General features: G+C 42.6%; 1 protein-coding gene across 1 annotated transcript in view; it reads left to right on the plus strand.

Moving 5' to 3' along the window:
- LOC146191112 (sialin-like) overlaps positions 1–16,048 on the plus strand; it is a 43,912-nt gene that overhangs the window by 3,451 nt on the left and 24,413 nt on the right. The window contains exons 2-4 of the mRNA XM_084601591.1: positions 6,935–7,137; positions 7,950–8,183; positions 12,017–12,200. Coding sequence (XP_084457717.1) covers positions 6,935–7,137; positions 7,950–8,183; positions 12,017–12,200 — 621 coding nt within the window. The remainder of the gene's footprint in view (positions 1–6,934; positions 7,138–7,949; positions 8,184–12,016; positions 12,201–16,048) is intronic.

A 16,048-nucleotide genomic window follows, 5' to 3' on the forward strand; every position in this document is an offset into this window, starting at 1 on the left:
GAACCGATGCACACACCCTCGCGCTGGACTTACATCTTGCCATTAAAGTTTACAAATGTGCTAGAAATATAAAACCCTAAAAGCACTAAAAAATACACCAAAGAAATACCTGCATTGTTTTGAGGTGTGCCTTGACAGCAATGAGATTTTAAAGATTTTTAGATATGTTGACAGCTTTTTGGTAGTAAACTATAACACTTGTAAGCAGGCTTAATACAGAACACTGAATTGGCAACAATGCAGAAAGTTATGGCAAACATTTAAATATACATACCTTATTCACTATCAGGTTTAGCAGGCGGCAGTTGTGGCAACCCTATATCGCGAAGCTACCATAATGTTGGGCAGTTCGAAACTGAATGCACACAAAAAATACTTTTCAATGTGTCAGTGCCGGTCTACAGGCCTCCTCCCTGCTGCGCATTGCTCATTTGTTGGACACTTGAGACGCTTTGCAATGCTGTCCAATCAGAGCTCTGCTTTAACCGATGCCGCATGATTCGCCATAGGCTCTATCTTTCTTTCTCTCTCTCTGATATTGCATTGTGCTTGCCATGGTTGCCAGTAAAGCTGCAATGACGACATGTGAATAAGCTCTGTATATTAACTTCCAGAGAAGGTAGTGCACTGAACCAGACATTATCTGTTTTCCTTTTAAAATCAAATAGGATGTTCCACTGCGCTAAGAAATGCAGCTCTTCTAAGGAGGGTTCCAAGCCCCTTTGTATGTCATACACACACACGCACGCACGCATGCACGCTCGCTCGCTCGCTCACTCACTCACTCACTCACTCACTCACTCACTCACTCACTCACTCACTCACTCACTCACTCAGGCGCGCACACACACACACACACACACACACACACACACACACACACACACACACACACACACACACACACACACACACACACACACACACACACACACACACACACACACACACACACACACACACACACACACACACACACACACACACACACACACACACACACACACACACACACATACACACACGAGGGGCTCATTATTGTAGAGTTTAAAGGAGCTGACAGTCTACGAGTCCAAAGCAAACGTTAGGTTTTTTTTTTTTTTTCATGTTTTGTTGTTGGTGTTTGACAAGAATAGTCTTATGGTGATTATCGGGATAAAGAATATTGAACACAAAGCCCCGATAATCACCATAAGACATTCTTGTCAAATCCCAACAACAAAACATGAAAAAAAAGGATCCGCAATGTTTGCTTTGGATTCATAGACTGTCAGCTCCTTTAAACTATATATATATATATATTGAAAGCACAGAGAAACACACAGCTGCAAATTGCAGAATCTGAAATTTATTTCACATCATGAGTAAGGCTGAGAAGAAAGTTTAAATTTGCTATAATGCATGGGAAAGAACTATTTGTACAATTCAGTACAAGGATTGAAAGGTAAAATATTTATCTCATGACAGCTTCTTGATAGTAAGGTAAGGATGGTAAGGTCTTGAATTTATCTGGATTTGAAGAGGGAATGAAACAGATTATTGAGGAAGAAGTCAATCAATGAATCAGGTTAGAGGAAGAGTAGAAAATTTCAGGATTTCGCTGCAGGATAGATATTCAGTGCTAACCAAGGAAGCCGACCTTAGCCTGGACGCAGTGAACAATAATCTCTGAGATATCATTACTGAGTGCTCGGTAGAAGTAGATGGTAGGACAGTCAGATAGGAAACTGGTAAACTATCTAAGGAGACGAAAGATTTGATTAAGAAGTGCTAAAGTATAAAAACCTCCAACCGAACAGATGAGATAAGAACTGGCAGAAATATCAGAAGCGTAATGTGGGCTACATAAGGAAGTATAGCATGGGGAAAATTGAGCATGTTTTAAAGAATGGTCATAGCCTGAAAGCGGTGAAAATTGGGAATAGGCAAAAATCAGATGTATGCACTGAGGGGCAAGGCGGGCGGTGTTATTACTAATATGGAGAAGATAGTCAAGGTAGCTGAGGAGTTCTGTATTGACCTATACAGTAGCAGAAGTAATCAGGACAATAATGATATTGCCAGTAGTGAAGAGCAATTAGAATTCCACCAGTAATGAAGGACGAGATGAACAAAGCTTTAGGAACATTGGAAAGGGGGAAAGCAGCTAGGGAGGATCAGGTAACTATAGATTTGTTGAAGGACAGGGGGGATATCATGCTAGAAAAACTGGCTACCTTGTATACGCAATGCCTGATGACATCGAAGGTACTGATATCATGGAAGAATGGCAACATTATCTTAAGTCATAAGAAAGGGGATGCTAAGGACTTGAAAAATTGCAGACCAATCAGCTTACTATCCGTCATATACAAGGTTTCGTTTGGCTTATGGGGTTTAATGTCCCAAAGCAACTTAAGGTGTTGAACACCATCTGTAGAAAAAGCAATGCGCAAAAAGGAAGGGGGAGCGGGGTGGATGCTGTGTTCCAAAAATTTTGTAGGGTATTTGATACCAAAACAACCCCCCTTCTCTCCTTCCTCTTCAGAGTGGTTCAGAGAAATAACTCAAGTTGCTAGTATTCTAGTAGAAATCAAGAAGAAATGGGCAGGACATGTAGTGTGAAGAGAGGATAACCAATGGTTGCTAAGAGTAATCAGTTCGATTCCAAGGAAGTAAAGCATAGCAGGAGGAGGCAGGAAATTAGGTGGGTGGATGAGGTTAAGATATTTGCAGGGATCAAGTGGATGTAGCTAGCACAGGACCAGTTTAATTGGAGGAAAATGGGAGAGGCCTTCGCCCTGCTCTGGGTATAATCCGGGTGATGATGATGACTGTTTATATAATTTTAAACAGTAGCCAAGTGACCAAAATCACAAAGGGTTCATTAATCGATACAAGAACTCTGAACATTCTCATTGCGATGATAGGAGCAAAGTGGACTGAGCCCAAGGCCATGCAGATGAGATTTTTTTTTTAATATTTCTTTTCTTTCTACAGAAAGGGGCAGCCGAGGCAAAAGGTTGAAAAACCTGAGGAGGCCTCGGCACCCAAGCAAAGTTTGACAAACCAGTGAAATAATATATTATCAATCTAGGCAAATACAACCTAACACAAATAATAAATGCATATTCTGCAAAAAGATTGTTACACGCATGAAACCACAGCAGCAAAAGAAGTACACAACAAAATAAAACGTATTACAGACATATACAATAGAATAATAATTGGCCATCCAATCATGAGCTGCTAACATAGGCGATTGATTCATTTGCTCCAACCAAGAAAATTCAACCAAAGTGTTAAGATCAACATACATAAATCTTGAAATGTTAGATTGGAGAAAATTCAATATTGTTTGCAATTAGGTATGCTTTAATGTTACGTTTGAATGTGTTGCTTCTAACAGAGAAGTCAGCATTAAGATTGGGCCTGTTAAAGGGCCACTGTCCAGGGAAGGACCTTTCAAGCGAAGGAGCCTAGTGTTTCGATCAGGTACCGGAGATAGCCTGTGCAAATGCAGTGACACGCGCGCCGCAAAGCAATGAAAATACAAATCAAAGCTCTCTCATGCTCTCCTTCGGGAAGCCAGCTTTTCCGTTCCCTGCGCTGGCCCGTCGAGCCGCAGCAATGACGTATTTCTCGGGAACGACGTCCATTGGTCCCTCTCGCTGTCTGAGGGTGAAGGATGGGTGTCTACCGCTCGCTGCGCGCTTTTTCCTCGCCACGGCCAGACTGAATCCAGCAACGCGCGCTCCCTAGCCCGTTTTTTTGTTTTGTTTTGTTTTGTTTTTCGCGAACGCGGAGTGCCACGCCCCACCTCTCACCAAACGCGGAGGAGGAAGGGGAATTTGTCATGCGGAGGCTAGACGACCGGGCAGGAGAGTAAAAAATCTTTGCGAGGGAACGGAAGGAGAGAAGCACAACAGAATCGTGTGATTGCAGTGGCTGAACTGCGTTATTAGTTACTCTTTTCAAAAACATTTTGCGGCCTTGCGTTCTGGGGGCGAAGTCTTACAGTCACCGGGGAAGAAAATATTTTCGGTGGGCCTTTAAGAACAGTGGGAACTTAGTAGGTTAGTGTTTGTTTGCCGTAGTTTGTTCAAACTTTAGGGGTAAGTTCATATCTCGCTAGGCTATGATCTGGTATTGATGCATGTAGCCTGTGCCGATGGATGGGTTTTAACAGGTGGAAATAATAAATCTGATTGGCTTTTAGCATATCATGCTTGATGAATAACGGTGCAGTAGGCAAATGCTGTGGTCTATCATAATACCCTTCAATCGCTCTTAGAACCCTCTTTTGAACGACCATTAATCTCTCAAGGTTTCTGTGGGCTGTGGTACCCCAAATTAGGATGCAATATGTGAGCCGCGAATAGAACAACACATGGTATATTGAACGCTTGACACAAACCGGTGCTAAACTAGTGATCTTATACAGACAACTGGCAACTTTGCTGATGTCATCAACCAGTTTGGCAACATGAGTGTTCTATGAGATGAAGATGGAAAATCTGTCATTGGTGAAATATAGCAGATAGTCATTTTCTTGAATAATTTCCAGTTTGTTTACATTCACAAGCTTATGGAAACCCGGCCCTAATGGTACAGCCGTTTTTTGGGATTTGGCAGATCAGGGTTTTATAACTTGGTATTTAGACAAGTGACATGAAAAATATGGCGCAAGTATCTGAGCCTCTGTAGCGAGCATTGTTCGAAATCAGATCGATTTGTTTTGATCATGAAATACGCTGCTTAAATGTAAAGCCAAGGTATCTATGATGCAGGGTTTTTTTAGGTAATGATCTCTGAACAAACATGTAAACATAAAATAAAATGTGTGCTTGGAGAATGACAAAAAATTTTGGTGACGTTAATGCTCATATGTAGCTCAGTACATACAGAAGTTTCAGAATGACGTTAAGAAGGTTCTGATCTAGGGGGAATAGTTTGCACTGTGCAGGCATGTACTTGTTAATGCATTAACTAGTAGATCATTGATGTATGACAAAAAAAAAAGTGAAAACAGAACCTGACCTGATGAAGGGTCGATGACCGATGATCTAGTGGAACTGAAATATACATACTACTAGCGTTGGAAAAGAAAAATAGCTATGCAGGTAACAAGATTAAGAATTCTCAATAAAGAGCTAAGGTTTTGAGTGCATTTGCTGTGAGGGACGATACCAAACATTTTAGGTCTGTAAATATGCAGTCATCTTGTTTACTCATATAAAAAGAAAAAAAAGGGTGTCATGAAAGAATTCAGCTGAATGTTTGACAGTGCTGAATCCATGACGAAAGCCATGCTGGCAGTTACTCAACATCTTCAGACTTGGGGAAAACTATGATATGTTTGAAAATACGTATATTCTAGCAACTTACATTAATGGGATGTCATGCAAGTACAATGGACAATAGCCGCATGTTACTGGATTTGGGTAAGGGAATGACTTTTGCTAGCTTTCGTGTTGAAGAAGCTGTATGGGTTGAGAGAGATTTTTTTAATGTAGCGGTGAGACTAGTGCAAACAACATACCATACTAAAGACAAGTTGAATGTTCATTTCATCGGACCCACAGCTCTTTTCATCAACTCAACTGCAGCTCATATTAAGAGCACCTTCATTAGAATCATAATGGTAACTATATATGTGCACTGGAGAACAAATACCATATTTCGTCAATTACTCTCTATCACCTAAGTGTCCCTGTCAAGTGAGCTACACCCCATTTTTATTCTCCTGGTTATTTCACTTTCGCAGTGTTGATCTGCAGTCACTACCTGCACTGAACACATGGACTCCCTTATCACTTCCAATAGTTCACTACCTAGTACTCAGCACATTTTTCTTTGAAACACTGGTCTTGTTTGTCACATATTAATATTTGGCATCATCACTGTGTTTCGCCATGACTTTGCGTATCATGCTCTGTTAATTATCCCTTGAGTTATGTATGAAGGAAGTCAACAGTAATGCAAAAAGAAGGAAGGAATGTCTTTATTTTTTTTTTTAAATGGTTGAAATGATGTCATGCCATCTAGTTATCATTGCGTGGGTGATTTGAGTGAAATGAATATGCCTATCAGGGTATGATATTTTCTGTTAGGCTCATGTGTAAGTAAGTGGATTGCAGAAACCTTCCTTGTAGCAACATTCCAAGATTACATAAGGAAGGTGTTTTATTGTTGATAGAGACCAAATTCATTGCATTGAAGCAATGTTTGCTGGGTAAAGGGATATTTTGTTATGTTGAGAACTTCATATTTGTGGAGTTCTACTTTTACATGGATCAGACGTTTTCACAGCATTAGTAAAGCTGCCTGTGCTGTAAAATTTGGCTGTGAGTAACAAATGAAATGCGAACACGATAACTGAAATGAGGACAGCAAACTGAGATTTTTGATGAGGGAGAATCAATACTCGTGCACTCTGTTTTCTCTTCGATGGTGTGAAAACTTTGTTATAAAAGTTTAAGTGCGTCTTTAGTAGATCCATAAACCGGGCATTCTTCACAAAGTAAAAACAAAGAACAGTTGTTTAAATTGCACAAGCATTATCAACTCTTCCAAGCTTCTAAGCTTCATTTACACATTTTTACAACAGTAAAAAGAATGGCAGTATTTAATGAAGAATGCCGGAACGTCAGCACTTCTTTTCTATGGGATTTAAAACCTCACTAAATACTGCTTGTTTTTTTGTTTGTTTCATAACTTTATCAATAGATCTTTGAAGTACGCAGAGGTGATATAATCATTCTCAAAAAAATTTTTTTTAAGGCATCCTGTTGACAACTTTTGTTTGGTGATTATACATTGTTGGTTACTATTCACTATTGTCGTTATTATCTGCTGACAGCTTGCCATGAGCTAATGAAAGCTATATAGGAACATGCATTTTTGGTCAAGTGCTTTGAGGACTAAGGCAGACTGATAATTCCCAAACTTGCAGGTATCTACGATGCTGTGCAGACTCGTCACGTGCTTGCACTCATGGGGTTCTTGGGCTTTGTCAACGTGTATGCACTGAGGGTGAACTTAAGTGTTGCCCTAGTTGCCATGGTGAATCACACGGCCATACATGGCAACAACACGCCTTCATCGGGAGAGGAATGTAAAGCGGACCTTGCCAACAATACAAGGGAGAAGATGCAGGTAAGTTGCACTACTGCTTTAAGCAGATAAATGAAAGGAAAATGAGGGTGCTCGTTATAATACATGAAGAAAAGAGTTGCGTTTGTAAAATCAATATATATTTCTTTTCCTTTTTTTTCTTCTCTATTCTGCACTCCCATGTCACCCTTCCTTAGGACAAGACACTTGTCCACGGTCAGGGATTCACTTGCTTATCAGCTTATTTATCAGTAGCCTGTCAGCAATGAGAGGAATGCAGTACTTGTGATAGGTACAAAGATAGCTAGGAAGCAGTAAATAAGAGTATCGAAAAAGCAAAGTAATGGGGTCAATAGCATGTGTAAGACTGCAAGACAAAAGCAGATACACTGATAATAATTATTAGAGTTCATTATTTACTGAAGACTCCAATATTCACAGAGGAGCGCAACTTAGGACAATTGATGAGTTCAAAGAGTAATCGCAGACCTAGCTTTGTGCTGGCTGTGGAGCCTGTCACAGTGAACAACGCTATCTGAAAAGAAGGCACATCAGCTATCGTAAGTGTGTCCCTAGATAAACACACAGACTAAAACGGAGAGCAGAATTTTTTTTTTTTTTGTTGTAAATAGCATGGAAAACCTTGCATCATGGTCAGTAAGGCATGGGGCACAGTGCCATTGTAAAATTCAAGACACATTGCAAATTTGCTACAGTATACATGGGTTCAGCATTAGTCGTTAGATTGATGGGGCCGGAAACTTTCAGAACATCTTCATTGTTCTCATTGGGCCTGTATATTTAGCTGTATTTTTATTTTTCATTTATCTCTTTCTCTCTCTCTTTTTCGCCAGGACGGAACATTTGTGTGGAATGAGTACGAGCAGGGCATCATACTGGGCGCCTTCTTCTATGGCTATGTCGTCACCCAGATTCCTGGAGGCCGGCTGGCAGAGCGAATCGGAGCCAAGTGGCTGTATGGCATTGGTGTGCTTCTCACTGCTTTGCTCACTCTTCTGACCCCGGCTGCTGCCTCTTGGAGCATCTATGCCTTCGTCACCATCCGAGTCATGATGGGGCTTGGGGAGGTGGGTGTGGCTTTTTTAAACTCTGTTTGTCATGTCAGCATTGGCGAGAAGTTGAGGGTTTTTGCAGACACCAAGTGACTCTCTTGCACCGAGAGTCACATCTATTGCAAGCAAATGTAAATTCTCTGTTAAATCCTCTGGCTCATTTGCACTGAAGCTTCACATGGGCTGACGCTAGCCTAAATTAACCTAGTGTTTTGCAATGAACAAAATGGGAGATACAGGTTGCCTAAGTAGTAAGATACTGGAATAAGTTAGGGATTTCATTTGTCCAGGATTAATGGTCATGGTGAAGAGCAGATGAATCAGAATTGATTGGAATGCATTCGACTGTCACTTCCAAATAAACAGCAACTATTGAATATCCTAGAAAAGGAAAGTATATAACTTGTGAGTTGCGTGAGTACTCATCCTTATTCCAGATACTGGAAGGCTAATGAAGGGCTTGAAATCTTGCTAATGATACGAGCATATAATTAGGGTTTGAACTTTTAAACTTTTATTTTTTGAAGTTAAGACCCCTTTTTTTTGGTGTTTATTTTAGAATTCAAGTTTCAGTTTTTCTCAGCAAGTATTATTTTAATGCGGCAATCTTGTGTGCGGTTGAAAAGTCACTTTGAATCTGTCTCGGCATATTAGGTTTGGTTTGTTTGGTTTGTGGGGTTTAACACCCCAAAGCAACTCAAGCTATGAGAGACGCCATAGTGAAGGGCTCCGGAAATTTCGACCACCTGGGGTTCTTTAACGTGCACTGACATCGCACAGCAGATTAGCGTCTAGCTTTTCGCCTCCATCGAAAAGCGGCCGCCGAGGCTGGGACTCAATCCCGTGTCCATGGGCACAGTAGTCGAGCACCCTAACCACTGCGCCACCCTGGCGAGGTTTCTCGGTACTTTAGTTAGTATGAACAGTGTATTTACCGGTAATTACGTGCAGATGGTAATACTTGGAGTTCAGCTAAGCTAAAGATTTTTCGTTACCTTTAAAAAATTTATGCGCGATAAAGAATATAACTGACAGATTAAAAAGAGAGTGAAAGTTTGGTTTTAAAAACTCAGGTGATGTGATATCATTGGGTTGTCACATTGGCCAGAGTGAGAGGACAAGGCACCACATGATTTGTATGGGAGCAATGGAACTAGCGCTGCATCGTTGCAGTAGCCAGAAAACGATGCTTTTCATGGCATCCTTGCACAGTTTCATGTCATTGCCCTACGTGCAGCTGATAAAAAACTACCTTACCAACTAACTGTTCTAAGAGTGATGATATCAACAAACGGTGCTCAAACGGTGCTTAGCATAGCAAATGGCGAGGAGGTTCCAAATTTAGAGGGGTGCATAACCTGGGGAAGAGATGGCTAAAATCACACAGCTGCACTGGTTATCCAACAGTGTACCACTGCTACATCATTCCCTCGGCTTCTTTACACAGTTCATTTTGAACTGAGTGTAACTCATATTCAGCTGCCAAGTAGCACTGCTTTGCATGCCGGTAGGGACCTTTCTCTTTAAAAGTGAGTTTCAAAAACTTAATTTTTTGTGCTTTTATCAGTCTTTATTGGTTTGAGCTGAAAAGTCCAACCACTGCATATAATTGACCTGTACAATGTGGCAGACTATCAATAAGCATTACCACAGACCGATTGTTAAAAAGCAGGCAATGGCAATTAGCTCAAGCATGATTTTGCAGTGAATTGATCATTGATAAGAATTCAAAGATTTGTACACCAGCTAACAAATCAAAGCCAGATTGATAACTTTGCCACCAATTTATGCCCATTGTTTTGTGCCTCTAAACATTGAATAACATTTGCTCTCAGCAAACAATCTAAGATTTATGGGACTGCTGCGTGAAGTAAATTTCTGTTTGGCTGGTTATGGTAGCATTTGTAAATTGCTGGCAGCTTCAGAACAAAAGGTGGCATCAGCTGCAATTAATAAACTAGCGTTTTATTGAGCTGTGCTATGCTATTCTGTGCTATGCTATGCTATGCTATGTTGTGTTATGCTATGCTATGTTATGTTATGTTATGCTATGGTATGCTATGTTATGCTATGCTATGGTATGCTATGCTATGCTGTGCAATGCTTCACATAATTGTGTCTTGAAAATTTCGGGGCACCCTGAGGCAGTGGCTAATATATAAAGCAGGCAGTGTACGCGGTTGCAAGAGTGAACCTTTTTCAGCTCCTGTTGTCAGAAGTATATATTTTGGGCCTATGATCGTGCCCATGATTTTATAGCCATACATCAAACACTGTTACCCATATTTATTTTTTCTGTAAGAGCGATCTGGACTCACAGCATCAAAAGCACTTGTGCTCTTGTGCAAGCAATGTGAGCTTTTCCTTGCCTGTTCTTGTAATAACGGTCGACAAAACTATTGCGGGCCAGTTTCTCAAGCCTTCTTTAGTAGCTCTCTCTTCTTTTCAAGATTGCATTTGCAAAAACCTAGTGCCCATAAACAAGCGAGGCAGTATATTTCTGTTGCACCAGTGCATCAGGTTCACAATGTTCCATGCTGCAGACATCATAGCATTGCAGCTGTTAGAGGTGTGTTATGTAAACTAATGCTCACCAGTCTCAGAAGGGAACATCGGTTTATGATTAGCAGCTCAGCTTTGGAAATGGTAAGGGAGTACATCTCCATAGATTAAGGAAATATAGTGATCAAAGATTTGGTCTGCAAGAGTGAAATAATGAATAAGAAGAGGATGGAGTTGCATTTGGCAAGTGCTTTTAGATCATGAATGGTAATTTACCAGCATCCCTAAAAAAAAAAAAAAAGAAAATACATGAAAGTTTTATCTTACCAGCACTTCCTATGGGGCAGAAATGTGGAGGCTAGCAAAGAAGGTTTAACTTAAATTCTGGAGCAAATGCGATGGGGTATGGAAAAGGAAATTATAGGTGTAAGGCTCAGAGATGAGCAGAATGGGTTAATGACTTTCTAGTCTAAATCAAGAGGAAGAAAGGGGCATGGAGAAGCCATGCAATGTGAAGACAAAATAGCCAAAGGCTTTTAAAGTGAGATTCGTAGGAGGAGAGAATTTCGCCTGCCTTTGGGGTGGTGTACATACAAGGCACAAAAAATTCTATGTTTTGGGGTGTTATGGTTGTTTCATACACATATATATATATATATATATATATATATATATATATATATAGACATGGATTGCTTGTTACTAATGGGCCAGAGTTAAATTCAAACAGGATGTCACACAACTTTCCCGATTATCTATTTTATTCCAACAGTTTCGAACGGTAGACCGTCCTTCTTCAAGGTAGAATTGAGAATGATTCTCAATTATATATATATATATATATATATATATATATATATATATATATATATATATATATATATATATATATATATATATATATATATATATATATATATATAGTGGTGGAGGCACCAACCATCCCATGGGTGAGGGTGCTTTGCTCGGAGGGCACAAATGCATCCTGCAACGAGAAGTTGACTGCAGGCGACTGCCAACGAAGGCGAACAAAGCAATGGGGCAGTAGCTTGTACTGGCAATTGATGTCTACCACTGTAGCCTCTTCAAAGCTCCCGTTTGAGTCCTACATAGGGATACAGTGGTGGATTCCAAAATATGGCTAGTGTAACAGGCAATGGCAGAAAGTCAGGCAGATGGACTAGATGAAAAAGTTAGCATGGATAAGGTGGTGGCCCTACTCGGTGCATGACAGAGAGATTGCTTTTGTTCTACAGTGGGTCTAGCTTGGCTAATGGGAATAACAGTGATGATGTAATAGCTGGGATGGCTTGGTATGTAGGGTTTTGTGTGTTTATTCTGTGTAGGGAGTGACCTTCCCTGCAATGCATGCCATGATAGCTCGGTGGCTGCCGAAGGACGAGCGCAGCCTGCTTGCCACCATCATTTACTCGGGCGGCCAGATTGGCACCGTCGTGGCCATGCCCATATCTGGGCTGCTGTGTGACTCAACCTTCCTTGGAGGATGGCCGGCTGCCTTCTACGTCTTTGGTGAGTACCTAGCCCACAGAAAGCTTGCCTTAGTCTTCTTGCTGTCTTCCAGGTCAGACATTTAAAAATACAGTCGTTTGCTACCTAATGTTCTGCAGACTGTTGCATTACTCGCCGAAGACCTAAGAATGCTTCTCTTGGCTATACTACTGGCTTCTTCACACCCACAGTTTGCCCAGAGGTAGAATCAGGCAGTCTCTTTTATTTCAAAAAGGGACGAAGTGCTAACAAGACATTTACAAGAAAGGGTACACGGAAGCACTAACAAGAAGAGGGACGCAGACAAAGCTCTACCGGAGCGCTTTGTCCGCGTCCCCCTTCTTGTTAGTGCTTCCGGGTCCCCTTTCTTGTGAATGTCTTGTTAGTGCTTCATCCATTTTTGAAATGTTGCACCAACTATAGTCCAGCAAGAAGATCTTCTTGAGTCTCTTTTATATTATACTATGTTTTGGACGAGTGCCTGCTTGATGTAGTGAGCGTAGATTGTAAGTTCACTTTCTGTGCAGCAGTGATGGATGGGAATATGTGCATTCACAACTGCTGTACCGGCAAGAGAGTGATTAAAGTGCGACGCATGCCCCGTCGAGTGGAGTGGTCCCCCGATGCATTCCCATCTCCGAGATGACATGGAGCACTGCGGTTTGGGGCACTGTCACCACTTGTCCTTGTGCCAGCTTGGCAGCACCAGTAGGGAGGTGGTAGAGGTCGTACGGAAGTTTTGACAGCCTGTCTGAGCAGTTTTGCTAAGTTCATGGAGTAGGTGGCTTTTGTATGCCAACTATATGTACCACTAGAAAAGCCGCAAAGGTGACAAAAGAAAATCACCAGACATTAGTCGAGATCAAGATGACAGCTCTGACAGCTATTGGCTGTATATCACTTTAGCCGGAATCGAGGTTTTCTTAAATGCTCGACAAGTTTAGACACTTATTGGTACTGGTGCTTTTTTATGATTATTTTCATTTGTGAAGATTAGAACACTATATGTATCATTTCGCTTAACAGTACATGACTAGAAAACATGTTTGCATCTAGCTATGGTAAACTGAACAGACGTACCCTTGCCACGAATGGTTTGATGATAATATTTTTCATCTGGTTGCTATTATGGATGTACATATTGTTACGGACGACAAGGAAGAAGAAGCGGGCAGTGGCGCGGGAAGGAGCGCTCGCGCTAGGCCCGCGAACATTCATTAAACGTCATCTACCATCGTCATCGGTCATGTTCTGTCTCCTGTCTTCATCGGCTTGCCGCTTCGTAACATTCGGTTGGAGGTGCGGCGTACGGCATCCCCATCCTCGCCTTGGAGCATCGACGCCATCTTCAAGCCGGGACCATCACCGAGGGCGCAGGGACATCGCCGAGCAGCTTCGCCCCAGCCCTTCAAGCCCAGACCGGAACAACTACCACCGCCCAGCCCCCAGCCCGGACCTGTAGACAAGGAGAACAGACATACCAATCAGAACCGAGATGAAGGACCCGAAAGACCCGAATGACCCGAAGGAACCGATGGACACGAACACGCAACCTCCGCCCAAGCTGCCTGACGTGACCTCGAGCCATCGGTCCCATGGACTCTGGTGACGGATGGTTGACAGCTCCAAGGGAGGCGGATCACCCACGCATCAGACATCGTACCGGCAAGCCGTTCTATTCTTCCTTCTTCCTCTTCTTCTTCAAGCATCCAGACACGCCCATCATCATGCCATAAGATCATTAAAATCGCTAAACTTCCTCGTCCACGATCGGGACGATCGCTCGGTGGCCCCGGGTCATGTTACGGACGACAAGGAAGAAGAAGCGGGCAGTGGCGCGGGAAGGAGCGCTCGCGCTAGGCCCGCGAACATTCATTAAACGTCATCTACCATCGTCATCGGTCATGTTCTGTCTCCTGTCTTCATCGGCTTGCCGCTTCGTAACAATATTTAATGTAAGAAAACCTTCCTTTTCTATATGCCCATGTTCTGAAATGAGTTTGCTATTCCACGGTATGCAATATCTTGAAGCAGGCAAACCTCTGCAGGGAGTTTCCATGGTGTGTATAGTTTTAAAACGTGTGTATTCATGAGAGTTGAAATGTGTCTTCCAGCTACCGCAAACATAAATATAATATTGCACTCTTGTCTCGTCTCACCTCTCTTGTGAATGTCTCTTAGTGCAAACCCACATCCTTGCCATACTCAATATGAACTGATTTGCCAAGAGAGCTCTACAAAGCTACAATGAACTTGAATATAGCTGATATCATACTGTACTTGTTGCAGTAACATTTACGTAGTTGTAGTAATTAACAACAGCACTCTTTGTGCAGCTAAGCCTTTTCTGGCAGGCTTTTTAAGGCATTAAAATATTCGTGAAAGTGAATACAGTAAAACCTCGTTACTGGGAACTAGTAAAAAATTGTAAAGTAGTTCGATATGGCCAACATTCGTAATAAAGAAAAAACTTTGTAAGAAACGTGCGTAAAAGCAGCGCAATTTATTCACTGATGAAGCGGAAATTCAGACAATCCGTGGTAGAGAAATGTGAAGATCTTTCCTCGAGCTTTATCAACATTTTCGAAGATGCTTGCAGTGACTCCGGAGAGCGCAAAAACCATGCTCCAGATAGGTTTGTTTCTCTGCACATCACCGTTAGCCCATGGTGATGGCAGCTTAAGCACCAGCTAGGGTGGTTTTTTTGCATCACAGCCATGCAGTGTGGAAAATGGTACGTCACAGCAAAAGCTATCGCTGTTTTCACCATTTCCGCGAAAGACGGCATGAGCAGAAGATGGCTACAAGGCCACTTCTCGTTGCTAATTCCTGGGTGCTGTTTGTCGTGTTAGCCCAGGCAGGGGGGGGCGCCGTTGCACCCGCGCCGGAACGCTGCCAGAGAAAGCAGTCCAGACACCGAGCTCCCAAGCGACGAAATGAACCCCCGTTTATTCTCGCACTCCGCTTTTATACACTTGCGCCACACTTGCGCCACAGATACACTAGCGCCACTATCGCAGTCGCAGCTGCCAGCCAAGCCAAGCCAAACCAAAACAGATGATAACAGCACATCCCCCTTTTCAAGCACTATTAACTTTACATGCATACACTTCAAAATAACATTGGAACACACCCAAGAAAACACGACAGAACACAGTCACTCCAGCATCAGTCGTCCACGCCCAGCCTTATGGGTTTGCGAACAACTCTTCCAAATCTGGTCGTAGTTACAATTCTAGCTTGAGAACTGCCACCGTCAGTCTCCGTCTGAGTTAGAGGCACCAAAGCTTCCGGAGCTTCATCAAATTGGTTGTCTACTCCAGTTACCAATCCGGCCCTGCTGGGCTGTTCCTGACTATCCGGAAATTCGTAGTTCCCGCTATCTACCCGGTCTTTTGGGAGACGGTTAAGCATTCTCCTGTTTCGACGGACTTCAACCCCGTTTTCCGTTTGCACACGGTATGAACGCGGCTGTGGTGCTGCTCCGAGCACTGTACCTTTGGTACGGAGATCAGTCACCCACACCACATCACCTGCTTCCAGCTTTGGGAGATTTTTAGACCGGTGACGTCGGTCGAAGTGGCGGCTTTGCTCCTTTCTGACTTTACGGTCCTTGGCTGCCACTTCTTGCAGACAGCATTGTCCCGGATTGCGGTGCGAAGGCAGCATTGGGACTCTCGTCCTAAGCCTTCTACCCATCAGTATCTCCGCTGGGCTGACGTTCAGAACACCAGGTGTGGCCCTATAAGCCAGCAAGGCTAAGTAAGGGTCGTCCGATTTTAGAATGAGATTCTTAACCGTCTTTACCATACGTTCGACTTCCCCGTTTCCCTGGGGGTGCCTCGGACTCGAGGTGACATGACGGAAGC

The sequence above is a fragment of the Amblyomma maculatum genome, chromosome 4 (assembly GCF_055883805.1).
Source record: "Amblyomma maculatum isolate TAMU_Amacu chromosome 4, ASM5588380v1, whole genome shotgun sequence".
NCBI lineage: Eukaryota > Metazoa > Arthropoda > Arachnida > Ixodida > Ixodidae > Amblyomma > Amblyomma maculatum.